Consider the following 17,152-nt stretch of genomic DNA (forward strand, 5'->3'; position numbering starts at 1 on the left):
AGTCCTTGTGCTAAATGATTTCCTGAATAATGGGCCAGATTGAAAACTGCAGGCAGTAAGAAAGCAAAGTGTATGCTCTCTCTCAATGTAATCTTGTAAAAGACACTCCGATACCAAGCTGACAAATGTCCTATATTTCTTATAACAATAACACTAAAAGATCTGCATATGCATTAATCCCAACAGTAGCCAATAGTATAGTTTGCTATGCCATCTATATCTTGCTCTTTCTTCAGACATGTACAATGGTCTCCATAAATAAAATCACCCCCTTTTTTGTTGTACAATTTTTATTGTATAAAATCTAATGCCCAGATCAAATCATCTTTATTTAAACACTAACCACTAAAGTTTTGAAACAATGTAATGTTATAGTTTATTTCCTGTAATTCACAAGTCAGCATGCACTAAAAATAATAATAAAAAAAAATCTACAGTTGAGGTTTGCAATTCACATTTCATTTCCAAAAAACAGGTCTTGAAATTCCAAAGCACGAGAATTTTCTAGCACTAGTACAGAAAGCTCTCACTCTAAAGGCTAGAGAATACACCACACTGAAAATTAAAGTAGCATATCTTCTGCACACTAAATTCTTTGACACACATGGGCTCCCCAAAAGTAGAATTCTGGACAACCCAGTTCTTACGTTCCTTATTCCTGGAATCTACTCTCCTCTATATACATGCATTTTAGCTCCCATTAATGTCCTGTGAATACCAGAAAATTAGATTATATGTTCATTTTAAACGTTCAGCGGCATTGAACCAAATTAATCTCTTGTTTGAATCACCAATGTCAAGGGAGTCAGAATGAATACGGTCCAGATTACTAGTTAGATTTTTCAGGTCTGCTGCATCTTTTTACGAATTTCTTCCAGTGCTGCCTCTCGTTCTCTTAATAGCCGTTTCAGTCGTTTTATTTTTTCATCCCTGATTGTTTCATCCAAGTCTGGTGGAGTCAAAGGGAAAGCATCTTCTCGAAAGGAACTTTCACTAGTCGAAACATCATCTTCAGAAAAAACTAAAGCTGAACAGCAGGTGTCTTGAACTTGGTTATCTTGAACACATGGGTCTTGCTCAGAGTTCCTCCCTAGAGAAGATCCGATAGAGCCTGTGGAATTTTTCTGCTGTGATAAGACTGGTGTGGATGAAATACGCTTGTTAAGTATTACAGAACCGGTGCTGTTGTTTTCCACGCTTGGATTTATGGCTGATTTGACCGTCATTTTCCTTCTCTTTCCATTTTCTGGCACTGGTGAGAGTTTTGCTTTTCTTTTTTTAGTCAAATCCTGTTCCAGGTCCAAAATTATCTGTATATCAAGAAAAAAAAAGTGTTTACATTAAATTGTATATCATTTCAAAGGTTTTGTCATCAAGGTAAATTAAGCACATACTAACAACTGTTTGTTGTAGTTATCTAAGGTTACTGTGCTGAAATAATTTTAAAGACTGTTTGATGCAATATGCTCCAAAGTTAAGGTTACCCTTTAGCAAATAAATATTAAAAAGTATGTAAACCGGCAGTGACAAGGTCGGAGCAGATGGCTACAGGAGAGTGATAGAAGGCAGCTACATTAGCCCCAGATTAAGCAGTTCCCTTTCCCCTGGGTAAGGTAACAGGGGCAGTTCCAGAACAATCAGGAACTTGCTGGAACCAATTAAGGCAAGCAGGCTAATCAGGACACCTAGAGCCAATTAAGAAGCTGCTAGAATCAATTAAGACAGGCAGGCTAATCAGGGCACCTAGTTTAAAAAGGACCTCACTTCAGTCAGGAGGGGTGCGCAAGGAGCTGAGAGTGAGAGGGCGTGCTGCTAGAGGACTGAGGGGTACAAATGTTATCTGGCATCAGGAGGAAGGTCCTGTGGTGAGGATAAAGAAGGTGTTGGAGGAGTCCATTGGGGAAGTAGCCCAGGGAGTTGTAGCTGTCACACAGGTGTTACACGAAACACTGTAGACAGCTGTGATCCAGAGGGCCCTGGGCTGGGACCCGGAGTAGAGGGCGGGCCTGGGTTCCTCTCATAACCCCCACTCCCCACTGGATACAAGAGGAGTTGACCTGGACTGTGGGTCCCATCTGAGGGGAAAGTCTCTGGCCTGTCCCCCCGACCCACTAGGTGGATCAGCAGAGACTGCGGGGATTGTTCTCCTCCTTTTTCCCCATGCTGGTCAGTGATGAGGTTAGCTGAGTGAACAGCGGCTTTGAGCCACAAGCAAAAGTGACCAAACTGAGGGCTGCCGTGAATCTCTGAGGCAAGCAAATCTGCCAATAAGCGCAGGACCCACCAAAGCAGAGGAAGAACTTTGTCACACTGCAATTAATTAAATGTTACCACTGTGTGTAATTCACTGCTCATCATCCAGTATTCATACCTGAATGGGGCAGGGGTCCTGTCAAATTACTGGTTTGTAATCACGTCATTAAAGACTGTATTATAAGGAAGACCCACAAGGGGACAGAGTTCAGGTTTCATGGGTAAACTCAGCTTTGGTGTTTCCTGGATTTCAAGTGCTTTACTGTGATACCTTAACACATTTTTAATGGAATTTCCTATATTTTTTGAAGAAAGAAAACCCTCCCCAAGTTTCTACTTCCACTGGAGTCAATGGCAAAACTTCCATGGTCCACAATTAAGGACCTCAATGCACACAGAAAATCAGGGTTGGAAGGGACCTCAGGAGGTCATCTAGTCCAACCCCCTGCTCAAAGCAGGACCTATCCCCAACTAAATCATCCCAGCCAGGGCTTTGTCAAGCCTGACCTTAAAAATTTCTAAGGAAGGAGATTCCACCACCTCCCTAGGTAATGCATTCCAGCGTTTCACCACCCTCCTAGTGAAAAAGTTTTTCCTAATATCCAACCTAAACCTCCCCCACTGCAACTTGAGACCATTACTCCTCATTCTGTCATCTGCTACCACTGAGAACAGTCTAGATCCATCCTCTTTGGAACCCCCTTTCAGGTAGTTGAAAGCAGCTATCAAATCCCCCCTCATTCTTCTCTTCCCACAGACTAAACAATCCCATTTCCCTCAGCCTCTCCTCATAAGTCATGTGTTCCAGTCCCCTAATCATTTTTGTTGCCCTCCACGGGACGCTTTCCACATCTTAAGTTATCAATGGAGCTTCATCAAATGAGTGTGAATAGGACCACTTATGGACATTTTAACATTTGCGATAAAGCTTTCAGTATCAATGAAAGAGGCAACCAGAGTAGTTCTCCCAAATCCAGGGAGAATATATTTTTGGATCATCCTGTTGACCTATTTCCCTGTTAAACCATGATGTAAACATACCGACCAAGGTTTCAGCAACTATAACATGACATATATTACACACACACACACACACGACAGGCTTCCTCCAAGACAGGACATCTAACAATGTTGGATGTGTGCTGGGAGCTACCCACTTTGCCTAATCAAAGGAGAATTCTTGGCTATCACAGAGTTGCCAGCCTTGCTCTGAGACTTTTAAAGATGTTTATGAAAAAAAATTGGGGAGGTTGCTTGGACCTCTCTCTTCCCCCTCCCCTCCCCTCCTCTATGGCCACTGAGGAGGCTCAACCAATGCACTCTTGTGTTCCCCTATCCCAAACAAAAAGAAGGGGAGGACCGACCCTAGGAAAGCTGCCCTCCTATCCTGCCTAGGGTCCTTAATTATCTTGGCCAGTCCTGGGCCTAGACCTCCCTGGGCAATGGAGAAGAATGCCCCCTGTGGCTGCAGCACTAATTGCTGTGTTCAAACCTGAGTGGTGGTGAGTGAGTCTCTCTCTCTCTCTTTCACACACACACACACTTTATATATGTAAAATGTGCAGGCTTGCAAAATCAGTAGATTGAAGCCTGAATTAGTAATTTAATAATTGCATTAAAAATCCAGATAATTACTGAAAATCAGGGAGAGCTGGCGTCTGATATTATTATTATATCATGAGAAAGCTTTTGATTGGGTAGTGTGGAAATATTTGGTGTCAGACTTTGAACAATATGGAGTTGGATACTGCCTTCTTAGATGCATAAAAGGACTCTTACTTCTATGCATCTTAATGATAATTCTACAATACAATAAAAGTTACTGTACCACTGCAATTATTTCTCAGAAGAAATAAGAGTGCCAGAACAACAGGGAAAAGCCAACAAAGCACTAGTCTTCAAAAGGCAAAGTAGTAGCAACTACTACTCCTTAGATCTAATTCCTATCCTTAATAAAATAATGGAACAAATACTGAAGGGGAGGGTGGTATTAATGAAAGATGACAGAAGCAAGAGCAACAAGCAGAATGGGTTTATAAAGAACAGATCTTTCCAGACAAACTTCATTGCTTTTTGTTCTTGTTTTTTAACTAGATGTACGAAATAAGTGAATGAAGGGACAAAGTAGATACATCACATCTGGATTTCAGTCAAACAGTTTCTGAAGAATTTAAGCTTTCATTTAAAATTAAGTTTCTAGCTCTTGTGGTTGTGAAGATATTGTCCTGCACTTGAGGAACACAGCTTGATCTTCCCTAATCTGCAGATTGTGTGATGCTTTAGCAAAAAGGGCTAACATTTTAATTGGGGTACAGACAGAGGAACATCAAGAAGGAGGAGGGAGATGTATATGGCATTGGTAAGGCAACTACTGGAATAGTGTGTCTAGTTCAGGGACTCACACTTTAAAAAAAAAGAAGTTGAAAACTGGAGAGGATTTACAGAAGAGCAGCAGAATAATGGGAGATGTGGAAAATAAGCCTTACAATGAGACTAAAATAAACTCAACTATTTTTCTTATTGATGGAAAGGTTAAGAAGCAACTTGATCATGCTCTATAGTTACCCACACAGGGAGAAAATATTTGATGTCAGAGGGCTCTTTAATCTAGTAAAGGCTTAAAATGATCCAGTTGATGGACGTTGAAGTCAACGAAGTTCAGACTGGAAACAAGATGCAAATTTTGAACAGTGAGTAACTGAACATTGAACAGGTTACCAAGGAATATGGTAAATTCTCCATCACTTGAAATGTTTACATCAAGACCAGAGATAAAATAGTCAAAAGCGCCTACGAGACTTAGAAGCCTAAATCCTGTTTATTTCAAGTGAAACTTAGGCTCCTAAAGAGCCAGATGTACAAAGGAAATGAAGCGCCTAGAGATACAGAAGGTGTCTAATGGGATTTGTAAAAGAGTCTATGGTTAGGTGTCTGACTCCTATCAAAATTAAGCCTTGTCAGCTTATTGGCTGAGTTGTCAGAGGACACGTGACGTCTTGACTAACCTCAGTTCTACTCTGCCCAGTGGTAGAGCCTCTCAAGAGTCTGTGGCTCTTTATGCTCCTTTGTTTCAGCTCTCTAATACCACTCACGTGGCTTCAGACATGGTTTTTGTTTGAATGAGCCAACAACACAGGCCTGCTTTTCTTATAGCTTTGGCAATAAACAACAATCATCCTGGTAAAAGCACATGTATTTGGATGTCAGACCAAAAGGCAAGGATTTGGACTGGAGTGAAGTGAGCTTTCCTGGGAACAAACTCCTGATGCATGTGGGCAATGGACACATTGGGCAACCCTGAGATCAGCTAAGGCAAAGAAATCTTCTTAGTCCCTAGCTGCCAGAATAGAGTGGAGAGAGATACTCCATCTTGAACTTCTGGAAGTGGCTGAATTTTCACAAAATGTATCCAAGAAGGATCTGACTGCTCTGGATTTTGGGGAGGAAGGGAGACCATAATTTAAACTGAGTTGACTCTTTATAGCAACTGGCCTGATGGGAACAGAAAAAAGGCTCCAACACTGATTAGATGATGCAATCTGTTGATGATATGATTTCTTTGATGAGGGATCATGAATGTGAGAAAACAGTTGTCAGAGTAAAAAGGGTGGGAAGGAGGAGGGCTGGAATTCTGGGATATTTCCGTCTCCACAACACAAGAAACACTTGTCTAACAGGATTATGGGCTAACCCTCAAGGAGAGGGACAATTCTCTCACTTTGCCCAACACCACTGACACCCTACCTCCTAAGGAGAGAAGACTCTTGATTCCAGCTGGATATTCCCTATCTCTGAAAGAAGTAGACTTCACTACTGGTCTGCAAGACACAATATGCTGGTATCTGGGTTTACTGTACTTAATGCGAGACCTCTGGATGTAAACATGTTGTTCTATTCTTTAAAAACAAGGATAATGAATGCATATGTCAAGAATCTGAAAGAATGATTTCTTCTCGAAGACCTAATTCAGGGTCAAGTCCATGAGGTCAAAGAACTTAAAAATATAACACTAGGTTCTTTGAAGGTCAGGGCCAGGATACTCAGTCTTGAAGAGAAGACTCTTCCTCAGAGGGATTACACAATCTGACAGCTGTTTGGCACGGCCTGCTGTAGGCCACTGTTGAAGGTCATCCTGTCCCATGTCACTAACTGCTGATTGCTAGGACAAAAACTTAGGTGGACCAACTTGAGGAGACAAGCAAATGTCTTGTCTGATTTAAGACTTCTGTTAGGTACTGAATGGCTGCTGTGGATCATAGGAGACACAGACCTCAGTAAGCACTCAAGTGGATGCTATGATGGTGGCTATTTGAGGGAGAGTTTTACAAGCAAATAATTTCCTCCCACCTCCAGATTTTCATAGACTAAGTTAAAAAACACCGTAAAACTTGTCAAGATAACAGCTCTGCCTGAAGTTCTAGCTGCTTCTCTGACGATGGTAGTAGCAAAAGAGGATCTGCAGGAACCACGGATGGAGGCTGTGAGAGGTGGTTTGAAGGAATCTGGGAGAAAAGAAGTGTTTTTAGCAACCTGAGTGCCATCTGCGTGCCAGATGAGTGGCAACCAACACTGCCTGTACTTATGACAGCTACAGTCTGGAACCAGTGCTGAACCGCTAAGTATGCTATTTCGTCTCCTCTTTCCCTCACATTAATTTCACTTGTGTTAAATTGTAACTTAATTAGCAGTGAAATTCTATTTCTTAAAGTGTAAGCATAGGCTATTGTAGGGATACACATCAAAATACGTAAACACTGAGATACCTTTTCCTCTTCACCATGGTCCTGCTTCTTGGTTGTTATCACCGTTTCTTGAGGTGATGCACTCCAAGAATCATTATTCTTTTTAACGTTATTATTGGAGCACACACTTGCTTCTGATCCTGCAGGAGGAATTCCACAGGGAATTCTATTAAGGTATACTCTCTCCTCTTTAAAAAGACCGAATTTCTTTCTTAATTCATGGTATTGTTTCCCATGGGATTCTCTTTTGTGTTTGATTTCAGTGGCCTTTTCTGATGAGCACACCTTCTCATTTCGAATCTGAAATAATAAGAATACAGTATATAAACAGAGATACAGCCACTCATCAACACACCTGGGATCATTAAAACATTGACATTCTGGTAAAAAAGTGTTCATTAAACTTTAGATATTGGCTTACTTGGAGAAATTACAATATTATAATATGATCATTTGTCTTTTCATTGCCATGTTCATTTATTTATTTATTTTAAACCAGCATATAAATTAAAGTTATCAAATCCTGCTACTATACTAACAAAGTGCTATGAGAGGCAAGGTAGCCACTTAACCTAAGATCCCAGAATTACCAAGAAACAGATGACTAAATAGGAAATATTCATCACAACGACACTCTCCTGGATCACAGTGTGTTTGCAGGTGCCTACATTTCAAAGATGACTGATAATTCTAGAAGTTTGGTATTAACAGTCCTCTGTACATAATTTTGTTGTAACCTGATGCCACTCTTAACCATCAGGCCCTGTCACACAACAAATACCTGTTTGAGCATGCACATGTGGGAGGAGAGAAGAAGAGAAGAAGCAACGCATCTGAAACTATCTGGTCTCCACAAAGGCCTCAGGAACTGAGAAAGGTCTGACATAAGGGTACCATAAAGCAGATGACAGAAATAAATTCAGTCCCATTTTGGGTGCAGAGGTACATAATGAACTAAAAAACCCAAAACCAAACCCATAATTTGTAGCAGTGATTTAAAATACATATAAAATGACCATAAGTGTGCCCGGCTCATGTGAATCTTTAGGTTGGCAGAAGGGAGGCACATGCCAAGATGGGACTAGAGACAAAGAAATGAAATAATATTTTAAAATAATAAATTTCTCATCCAGAGGTTCTCAGCCTTTCTTAGTCTGCAACCACAAAATGGCCAAATAAACTGATTTGCCACTCACTGTATCCTACAATCCTTTGTGGGTACAGAAGATTGTGGGATTTGGGTCATGGTATTATTTTTTGGCTATTATGTGGGTTAGGGGTATAAAAAAGTATCTAGTGTAGGCTGGGAAGCATTGTTGCCAGTAAAATTGCTACTCTGTCTCCTTCAAAGTTTCTCTCTGCCTCACCCCACCCCATAACCTAAAGGGAGTGGATCTCTCTCCCTCAGAGCACTACATTTACATACCTGGATTGGGAAGGGGCTGGTGAGTGTCATCTCTCCCTCCCCAGCTTGGCATAGCCTGTGGGGGACCAAGCACCTCCTCTTTCCCCACAATGCATTTGGCAAGAAGGAAACAACTCTTGCCTCTAGTTCTCCCTGCCAGCTGAGCCTGGAACTGCTCCGTGCTGCTAAGCAGAGCTCTTATCTCCACTCAACAGCTAGTCAAGAGCCCTGCATGGGAGGAAAATGCTGAGGGCTGCAACACTCCCAGGCCTGGGAATAGCCTCATGTTCCCTCCTTTGCTTCTCCTGAAACTCCCTGTGAGTCACAATCCACAAGCTAGAAAACCCTGCAATAAATAGTTAAGAACAAAAAACAGGGCTGTACTACCCACTTGCCTGTCCCAAAGGGAACAGGTATGACTGGCGTCATATTGCATTGTTCTCTCCTCGTCCTCTGTTGCTATTCTTTTGAATGACGCACTTAGTGGGACGGTAATGACATAAATAACTTAGCCAATTATCATACAGCAAATATGCCTTTAGTTTAGTATGGTAGCACGTCCCAGGATGACATGGTAATTGCTACTCTGCATCGTCCTGTTATCTTCTCTTCTGTCCTTGCTTCAAAACCTTTCCTTCGCTCCCCATACCTGATACATTCTCCTGTCAACAGCTTGTTGCTATGTAGGAAGACTTTGATTTCCTCTACCAGAGCATAGAGAGATAAGTATAATTTCACCACAGGTCTAGAGAATCAAAGGGTCCGCTACATTTTCATTTTCTACCCTCATGGATTGATTCCAGGAAAAACACTACCAACTCTCACCATGTGCATCTGCAGAACATACTCCTCCTGGAGAAGCTTAAAAAGGTGAAGTTTGCTACTGCACGCAGGGGCATGGGGGGCAGGGGGGTTTGCCCAGGAGCAGACGCTGCATCCTGGTGCAATGAAAACGTGTACAAACCTCACCCCAGCAACCCAAGCTACCCACATAGAGAACGGTTGACCTCAGCAAGGCATGGGGCCAAGCTCAGATGAGGTATCAACTGAATAACCACCTGGTGAGGCAAAAAACTAAGCTGAAGCCCTTGACCTCAGACACAGGTCCCACTCATAGTTTAAACCCACTCCCCACCAGGAAGGAACCGCAGGGAAGAGTTCGATAACCTGCTGCTCCCGGGGACAACAGGGGAATATGAAGAAAGAACGCCCTTGGATGCAATGAGACTACACAGAGGGATGGGCAGCAGAAGAGGGGGCCTGTAGGAGGATTCCCCCCAGTTGATGGTAGCAGGATGAGTCCAAGGGAAGGCGGTTGTGACAGTCTGTACCCCCAGGTTCACCCCTTTTACAAGACTATGAGAAATTTTGTACAAAGCATACTGTGTAAGGTATCATTTGAAAGCTCATGATTTGCTGATCATTATTGTCCTGGTAAATTATGTGTGGCAATGCTGTATGTAAAGATACAAGATTCCACCATATGATTTTGCCCAGGCCTTGTTCCAGCATGCTCTGGAGAGCAGTCACAAACAAGTTCCTGGCCACACAGACTTTCTGTCTCCTGAACATCAGTGGGAAAGGATTCTTGCGCAAGAGAAAGGGCTACAAGAGGGCAGTGCCCCAAATTTTCTCTCCCTTGCTTGCTGCCCACGCCATCATCAACCCCTGAAGAACAACGGAAGCAGCACTGGATTGGGGGAAGAAGGGAAGGGGAGATCCTGACTTAAAGAAGTTCAGCCAGTCCCTACAGGAAGCCGACCTCACAGCTAACCCATCTAAGTGTAAGGTGGCTGTGACAGAAGTAACTTACTTTAGGGTATCAGATAAGAGGAGGCATTGTGAAACCTCTATTAGACAAAGTCCATGAATAAACTCATGCCCCACGCTCCAGACAAGGAGAGAGATATGGCGCTTTCTGGGCCTGATAGGATACTATCACTGGTTCATCCTCAACTCTGCATCAATCACAGCTCCCCTGACCGATCTGCTAAAAGGCAAAGACACTGACTGGTGTGATGAAACCTTGAATACGCTGAAGATGTGACCAAGCCAGGCGCTGGTCCTTGCCAACCCAGACTTCACCCGGGAGTTCATTTTCTATACAGATGCTTCCGATGTTTGCCTGGGAATGGCACTCTCCCAGAAGCATACCCAATCTCATATTTAGGCAGGAAGTTGTTTCCCAGGGAGAGACTGAATTATTGAGAAGGAAGCTGTGGCTATCAAATGGGCTGTGTACTTCCTCAGGTATTACCTGCTGGGTAGTCCCTTTTCTCTAATCACAGACCATGTGCCCGTGCAGTGGTTACCCTCCATGAAGGACTCAACCTCCCAGATTATGCATTGGTATCTGACACTCCAGCCCTATAGCTTCAGGGTGCAGCACCAAACAAGGAAAGAGCATGCAAATGCTATTTCCACCCCCCCACAACCCCTCCCAGGGAGATGGGACTGTGGAAACACTTGAGCAAGAAACTTTTCTGGACTTGAAGAGGAGAGGTATGTGATGGGTTACGCCCCCATCCCACTGATGGAAAGGCAGAGCATCCCTGCACTCAGGCAGTGCCAATAAGGTGCACTTACAGAACATGCTCCATCAGGAAAAGGGGAGCTTAAAAAAGTGATGCTCACTACTGCGAAGGGGAGGAGGGAGTTTGCCCTGGAAGAAAGGCTGCTGGGGACTGGCAGTGAGCTCCAGTAGCAAGGGGAGCCCAGGCCTGGGTAGTGGCTGCCCTTTCCTTTACCCCACAACCCTCTTCTTTGGGGGAAGACTGACCCTGCAAGCCTCATATGGACAAGAGGCCCTTGAAGGCTGCTCCCAGCCAATAACTGGTGGCAAGACCTGGGGAAAGCCAGCATGGACTAGAGATATTTGGACTCAAAAGAGAACCTGGGAGTGAACTGAACTCCTGGCAGAAGGGGTGAGATTGCCCAGAGGGTTGGACTCCCGTAGGGAACCCAGGGGCAAGATACTACGGCAGAGCTCAGGTTGAGGGCAGCCAACTACACCCTATGAAAAAGGATATCAGACCATTTTTTGGTTTTATTTTTTGTGGGCATGTTTTTTATATTAAAGTCCTCACTTCTACTTACGCACTGTGACTTTTTAACTTAACTTTTTACTAAGCTCTTACGGAAAGAAACTATGAAAGTCAATCATTGGCCTTTCTACTTGTGTCTTCCTCCCCTCCAGTTGGATATCATCAGAGATAAGTCTATGGTTGCCTAGCATCCACTTTTGCATCTGCTAGCCCAGTCCCCTTAGAAGACTTTCAAGGCTTCAGTTGGTTTGCACAAATACCTTTATCTCACACTGCAGTGACTCTGCTGGTTCAGTCTTTGTCTCTTGCAAAGTGAGCACAAAGCAGTTTCAAATAAGCATTCCCCTCTTTGCCAAATACCCAGAAGAGGCTGGGACTTGGCTGGTAGGAAATCAGACTGATGGGACCGGACTCACTCTTCCTTCCGGAAGGAGAGCTCCTCCTCGGTTCCACCTGAAAGGGAGCATAGCTTGGAATGAGGGGTATGGTTCAGTAGGAGTTTTTAGTTAATTTGTACCAGATTAAAAATGGCAATCATTGGCTAACAGAGAAGTAAGCTTCCCTTTCTTTCCTTTTCTCACGTTTGTTCATTTGCATAATGCACTCTTACTGATTAAAACCTTATTACTTTTCTTTTTGGTAAATTAAGAAACATTTGGGGGGCAGCATGCTTGTTTAGAGAAAAAATGTGATTTGAATGACACTGGCTTCAGTCACATAGAATCAGGATGTAGAAGTAATTTGGTATAGATAAATGTGGGCACATTTTGCTGTAGACAGTTACCTTTTGTTCTTCTTCACTGAAAGCATAATGTTGTTTTGATTGAGGTGTAACAGCAGTTGCTGCTTTGGGAGAGTGACTCTTCTCTTTGCTGTTAGAATGCATGTTTTCATCCATCACCATTTTTTTAACTGGGTTCACTTCATTTGAAATCCCCCCTGTTGAGGACAAAGGCCTGCACTGGTTTGTAGTAATAATATGCTGATTCACACTTGGTGTTGCAAGTAGAGTGGGTGCAGGTTTTAAGTTCTTTCTTAAATCAGGCTGTGGAACAAGCTCTGTATTTACACTTGGCTTTGGACCCTTTTTGGTAAGTGTCATACCTTTATTTTTTGACAACACTAGATTTACCACCTTATTGGTGATCAGCTGAGATGTGTCCTTTTTAAAAGAAGCATCAGTACCTGGAGAGGCTTGTTGGTCAATTTGGGCTGACAGAACATCAGACCCTCTTTTAGTCAGTAAATACACTTTCCCATTGTACATCACCAGAGCATTATCTTTAATGGGAGTGATTGTCTGGCTTCCACTAGCGCTGTTAGAACAGATCGGTAAAATATTTGCAGAATTTTTTTCTACGTTCTTCATATCTGCCAAGGTTTTCAAGATCTTTGAAGCCATGTTATTTGATGACTTCACAGGAACAAGGTAAGGTATTGATGCCTGGGAATTTTCTTGCACGACCCATTTCATCGGAGTCTGCTGGCGCTGTTGGCCATCAGAAGTTCCCACCGGTGGAACAGAACTCTTTATTGTTGTTTGTGTAGTTGTCATTATTACTGGTTCTGAAACTTCTGTGACAGGTTTTGGGCAAATGGTTTGCAAGCGCTTGGGAACGACTGTTTTCACTGTATTTACTGGTGACACATAAATAACAGTTGGTGTTTTTGTGGCTTCGGCTGCTCCAGAGGCATTTGTAGCTGCAGCTGCAAGTATTTTCTGCTGTACTGTAGGTGGTAAAGAAGAAGCTGGGACAGATTTCACTTCTGCATGAGCTGGTATCTGTAGGTGATGCCCAGAAGGCAGCACAGGAGACTTCACAGTCACTGGAAGACTTTTTGTGTTGACTAACACATATGCTGTATTACTCTGGTTAGATGAAGTTGACACAGCAACATTTTGCAAAGACAATCTATCAACTGAAACAGAATTACTCTGAACATTAGAAACTGGTTTTGTAGTCAAGCTCTCTTTTTCAGGGATCACGCTAACATTTTCCTGTTTATCCAATGTCCTTGTAAGAATGATCTTTCCAGGATTAGTGGACTTAAAAACAGGTATCTTGACAGATGAAGATGTGGTGCTATTGGCAATCTGTGTCTTAAAAGTAAAATGAACTGGACTTGATACATTCCCTTTAGCAGTATCAGGCACAACTGATGACTGAACTAGTGGCATAAAATTTCCAGACGATTTAGAGATTGGAAGCAACTTCAGAAGGTTTTTTCCATCCGGCCCAGTCGTCTGAACTACTTGGTACATACAGCCTGCAATGCTTAAAAAACAAAAGAAGAGGAAGAAGAAAAGAGTAGCGTAAATGATCAGAACACAGATATTTTGATTAATATGCACCAATGATTGTACACAAACCATAGTCTTATCTTGGAAGCTAGATAACTACAGAAAATAACAGATAGTCTTCAGTAATTTCAATGGGAAAACTTATGCTTCTCTAGTGATACACATCACTGCGTCGGCTGTTACAGAACATTGTCACTTAGTCTGTACTCACACCTAATTATTATATACTAGAGAAGAATGTCATTCCCTGCTACTCAGCTAAAAATCAAAAACCCCAAAATATCTTCCTCCTCTGCCTATAAGACCCCTCATTCTGAGGTATAACCTTTCACTGTTCCTGGGAGAAGACATCTCACGACCACTCTACTGCTCTTACATTTACCACTTCCCCTCCACATCCCCATCCACCAAAAAACTGGAGCACTGTGGGGGAAAGAGCATGACGCTGAATGTAAAAAGAGAAGATGAGATATCCACTCCTCTTTCTATGCTTCATACCTCCAGGACTCTGGAGAGAAGAGAAGCAAGAAGCAGGTTGTTAACATTCACGCAGGGAGGAGAGGTAACTGCTGGCTCCCTGCCTGCACATGCGTCCCTAAGTGGGGAAAGCTACAAAGAAAGACAGACTTGTCTACTTGATAACTTATTCTGTTATTTAGCCAGATCCACCAGTTCTCACTAGAGGGTATTTACTGCTCCTGCAGCCACAGGGCTCAGTTTCCCCGGAACACCTGCCTGATTGTAATAACCACCACATATACACAGGGGTCTACCAAATTCACAGCCATGAAAATTGTGTTACAGACCGTGAAATCTGGTCTCCCCCATGAAATCTGGTCTCTGGCCGCTCAGCTGTAAAGGCAGAGCAGAGAGTGGCGGCTGCTGGAGGGGCACCCAGCTCTGAGGGCAGCACCAATTCTAGCGGCAGTGCAGAAATAAGGGTGGCATGGTATGGTATTGCCATCTGTATTTCTCTGCTGCTGCTGCTGCTGGCAGCAGCACTGCCTTCAGAGCTGGGCACCCAGCCAGCAGCCACTGCTCTCCAGCCACCCATCTCTTACTTCTGGGGGAATTCTGCGCCAAAATATTAAAAATTCTGCACCAAAAAATTAAAAATGCACACAATATTTGAAAATTCTGAAAAATTCTACATATTTTGTTTGTCGAAATTACACAATATAATCATGCCATAAATTATTTTGGTAATTTATTTCAAAATATCTGTCAGCAAGTATGTCTGTAACAATACAGACCCTTCCCCCCAAAAAAAAGATTCTGGTATTTTTTTTTAAACCAATAGATTCCTTACTAGGCATATTAATACAGAACTTTGTGTAATTAATTTAAATTACAATAGAGAACTGTATTTCCTGCACCTGTCAGAAGCACTGCAAAGGCTTGGTGAAGTCAGGGATAATGGAGGAGATGAGGGAGAGGGAAGGAGCCTAGGAGTGAACCTGGAGGATGTTGGGTGTGGAGGGGAGGTTTTTCTTTTGGGAGAGGGGATTGTTAGGGTGTTGGGAAGCCTCCCCCATGCAGACCGTGGCTGACCCCAAGCCTCTCCCATTCAGTCAGGCATGTCTGCCCCTGTCCCCGCACCCCTCATCCCAATGGGTCTCTGCAGCCCCTCCTCTCCCATCCCCAGGCTCAGCAATGTCACCCCACTAGTTCCTGAGCCCATGCTCCAGTCTGTCCCCTCCACTAGCCATTCTGAACCCGTCTGCGACCCCAACAGCCCTATGTGCCCCACTTTGACCTAACCTGGTTCTGCAGGCAGGGTGCTGTGATAAACTTCTACTCCTAGGGGAATTCTGCAGCACTGGGCATGGATTTTTGTATTTTTCAGCATAAAAACATTTTGCCGAAGTGCTGCAGTTCCACCTTTTGCCCACAAGAGGCCGCTGTGGCACCACACCAGCCAGCTGTGTTCACGCTGGCTGTTCTAGCGCCACAGCAGCCCCTAATGGGCAAAGGGCAGAACTTCAGCACTTCTAAGGCAAAATGTTTTTTATGCGGGAAAATACAAAATTATGCAAGACATGAATTCTGCATGTCCGCAGATGCTCAGAATGTCCCCAGGAGTAACCTCTCAAGGAAGCACAGAAATGAAGGTGGAATACTACAACTCCCCCTACAAGAGGCTTGCAACCCCGTTTTGGGTTGCGACCCCCAGTATGAGAAACGCTGCAGACAAATCACTACAAAAACATAGTCTGCTCCATTTGGGCTGAGACATACTGACTCCTGGTCTCAACCCCTCAGACAGCACGAAAAGGCTGGGGGAACTTACAGATTAGTTTATGTAAATGTCGAGGGGGCCTTAAGTTATTTAAAAGCTTGACCTCCTTGTGTGTGAACAAGACTTGAGGAAACATCATGGCAGACTAAATGCTTGATGGAGTTAGAATCAGAGCCATTTTACATATTTGGAGTGAGGATCCAGAAGCACCTTCACCTTATGGAACATGGTGTAGGGAGGGTCAGTCCTCAAGTCCGAATCTCAACTAACTCTCTGGGTTTATGTTATAGCTATGATTAATTCCACCTTCAGGGAGATGACACAGAAAATAACCTGATAAAGGTGCAAACAGAGGCCCCATGATCATTGTGAGAACAATATTTAAATTCAGTCGTAGAAGGGGCTCATAAACCAGAGGGAACACATGGAGCAACTGTTCTGTAACTTGGTTACTGAAGGGTGAATGTAGACTGTCAGCACACTGGAGGGCTGAAAGCCAAGATGGCAGCCATATGTAACCTGATTGATCTCAATGAGTTTTGACTGTTTCAATCAGAGTTGACAGTCCAAGTCCACAACATGAGAGAGTCAATGAACTGGGAAGTAGGTTTTATGGTTCTGATATCAGTTCTGGAAGTTTTGAGAACCAAAACTGCGAAGAAATCCAGGCTGGGGTTATAAACAGCATCTTGGTTCTGTTCCATTTGACTTTCTGCTTCAATAGCATCATGGGACATGCATAGAAGAACTACTGACCCCACTGAAGATGAAGGGCCTCCATCAGCAATGCTGAGTCCAGCTTGCTCTTAAGAACATCTGGAAGTATGTAGTATTCTGTCTCTGGTAAGTGAGCAATCTACCCGGGCCTTCCAGCCCTTGTGGAAAAGGATGAGTCTTTGAGGGATCATTCATGCTTCCAACTGTAGCATCTGCTCAAGAAGTCTGCCAACATATCGTCCTTTCAGAGCGAATATAGAGCCACTGGGGTGATCCAATACTGGATGCTCCACTCTCAGAGTAGGACAATTTCCTGCCACAGCTAAAGAAGTCAGGCTCCCCACTGGTGGTTGGTGCAATACATCATCACCATTGTATTGTCCGGATGGTTTTACCCTGTAGAGCTTTCCTCGCTCTGAAATCTAGAAAGTTAAGCTCTCTGCTCCAGCA

General features: G+C 43.4%; 1 protein-coding gene across 1 annotated transcript in view; it reads right to left on the bottom strand.

The window, feature by feature from the left end:
- Positions 1–351: 351 nt before the first annotated feature.
- Positions 352–17,152, bottom strand: part of LRIF1 (ligand dependent nuclear receptor interacting factor 1) — a 29,693-nt gene continuing 12,892 nt past the window's right edge. The window contains exons 4-5 of the mRNA XM_075122132.1: positions 7,017–7,295; positions 352–1,310 (exon numbers count right to left, since the gene is read on the bottom strand). Coding sequence (XP_074978233.1) covers positions 843–1,310; positions 7,017–7,295 — 747 coding nt within the window. The 3' untranslated portion in view covers positions 352–842. The remainder of the gene's footprint in view (positions 1,311–7,016; positions 7,296–17,152) is intronic.

This window comes from Caretta caretta, chromosome 21 (genome assembly GCF_965140235.1).
Source record: "Caretta caretta isolate rCarCar2 chromosome 21, rCarCar1.hap1, whole genome shotgun sequence".
Taxonomy (NCBI): Eukaryota; Metazoa; Chordata; order Testudines; family Cheloniidae; genus Caretta; species Caretta caretta.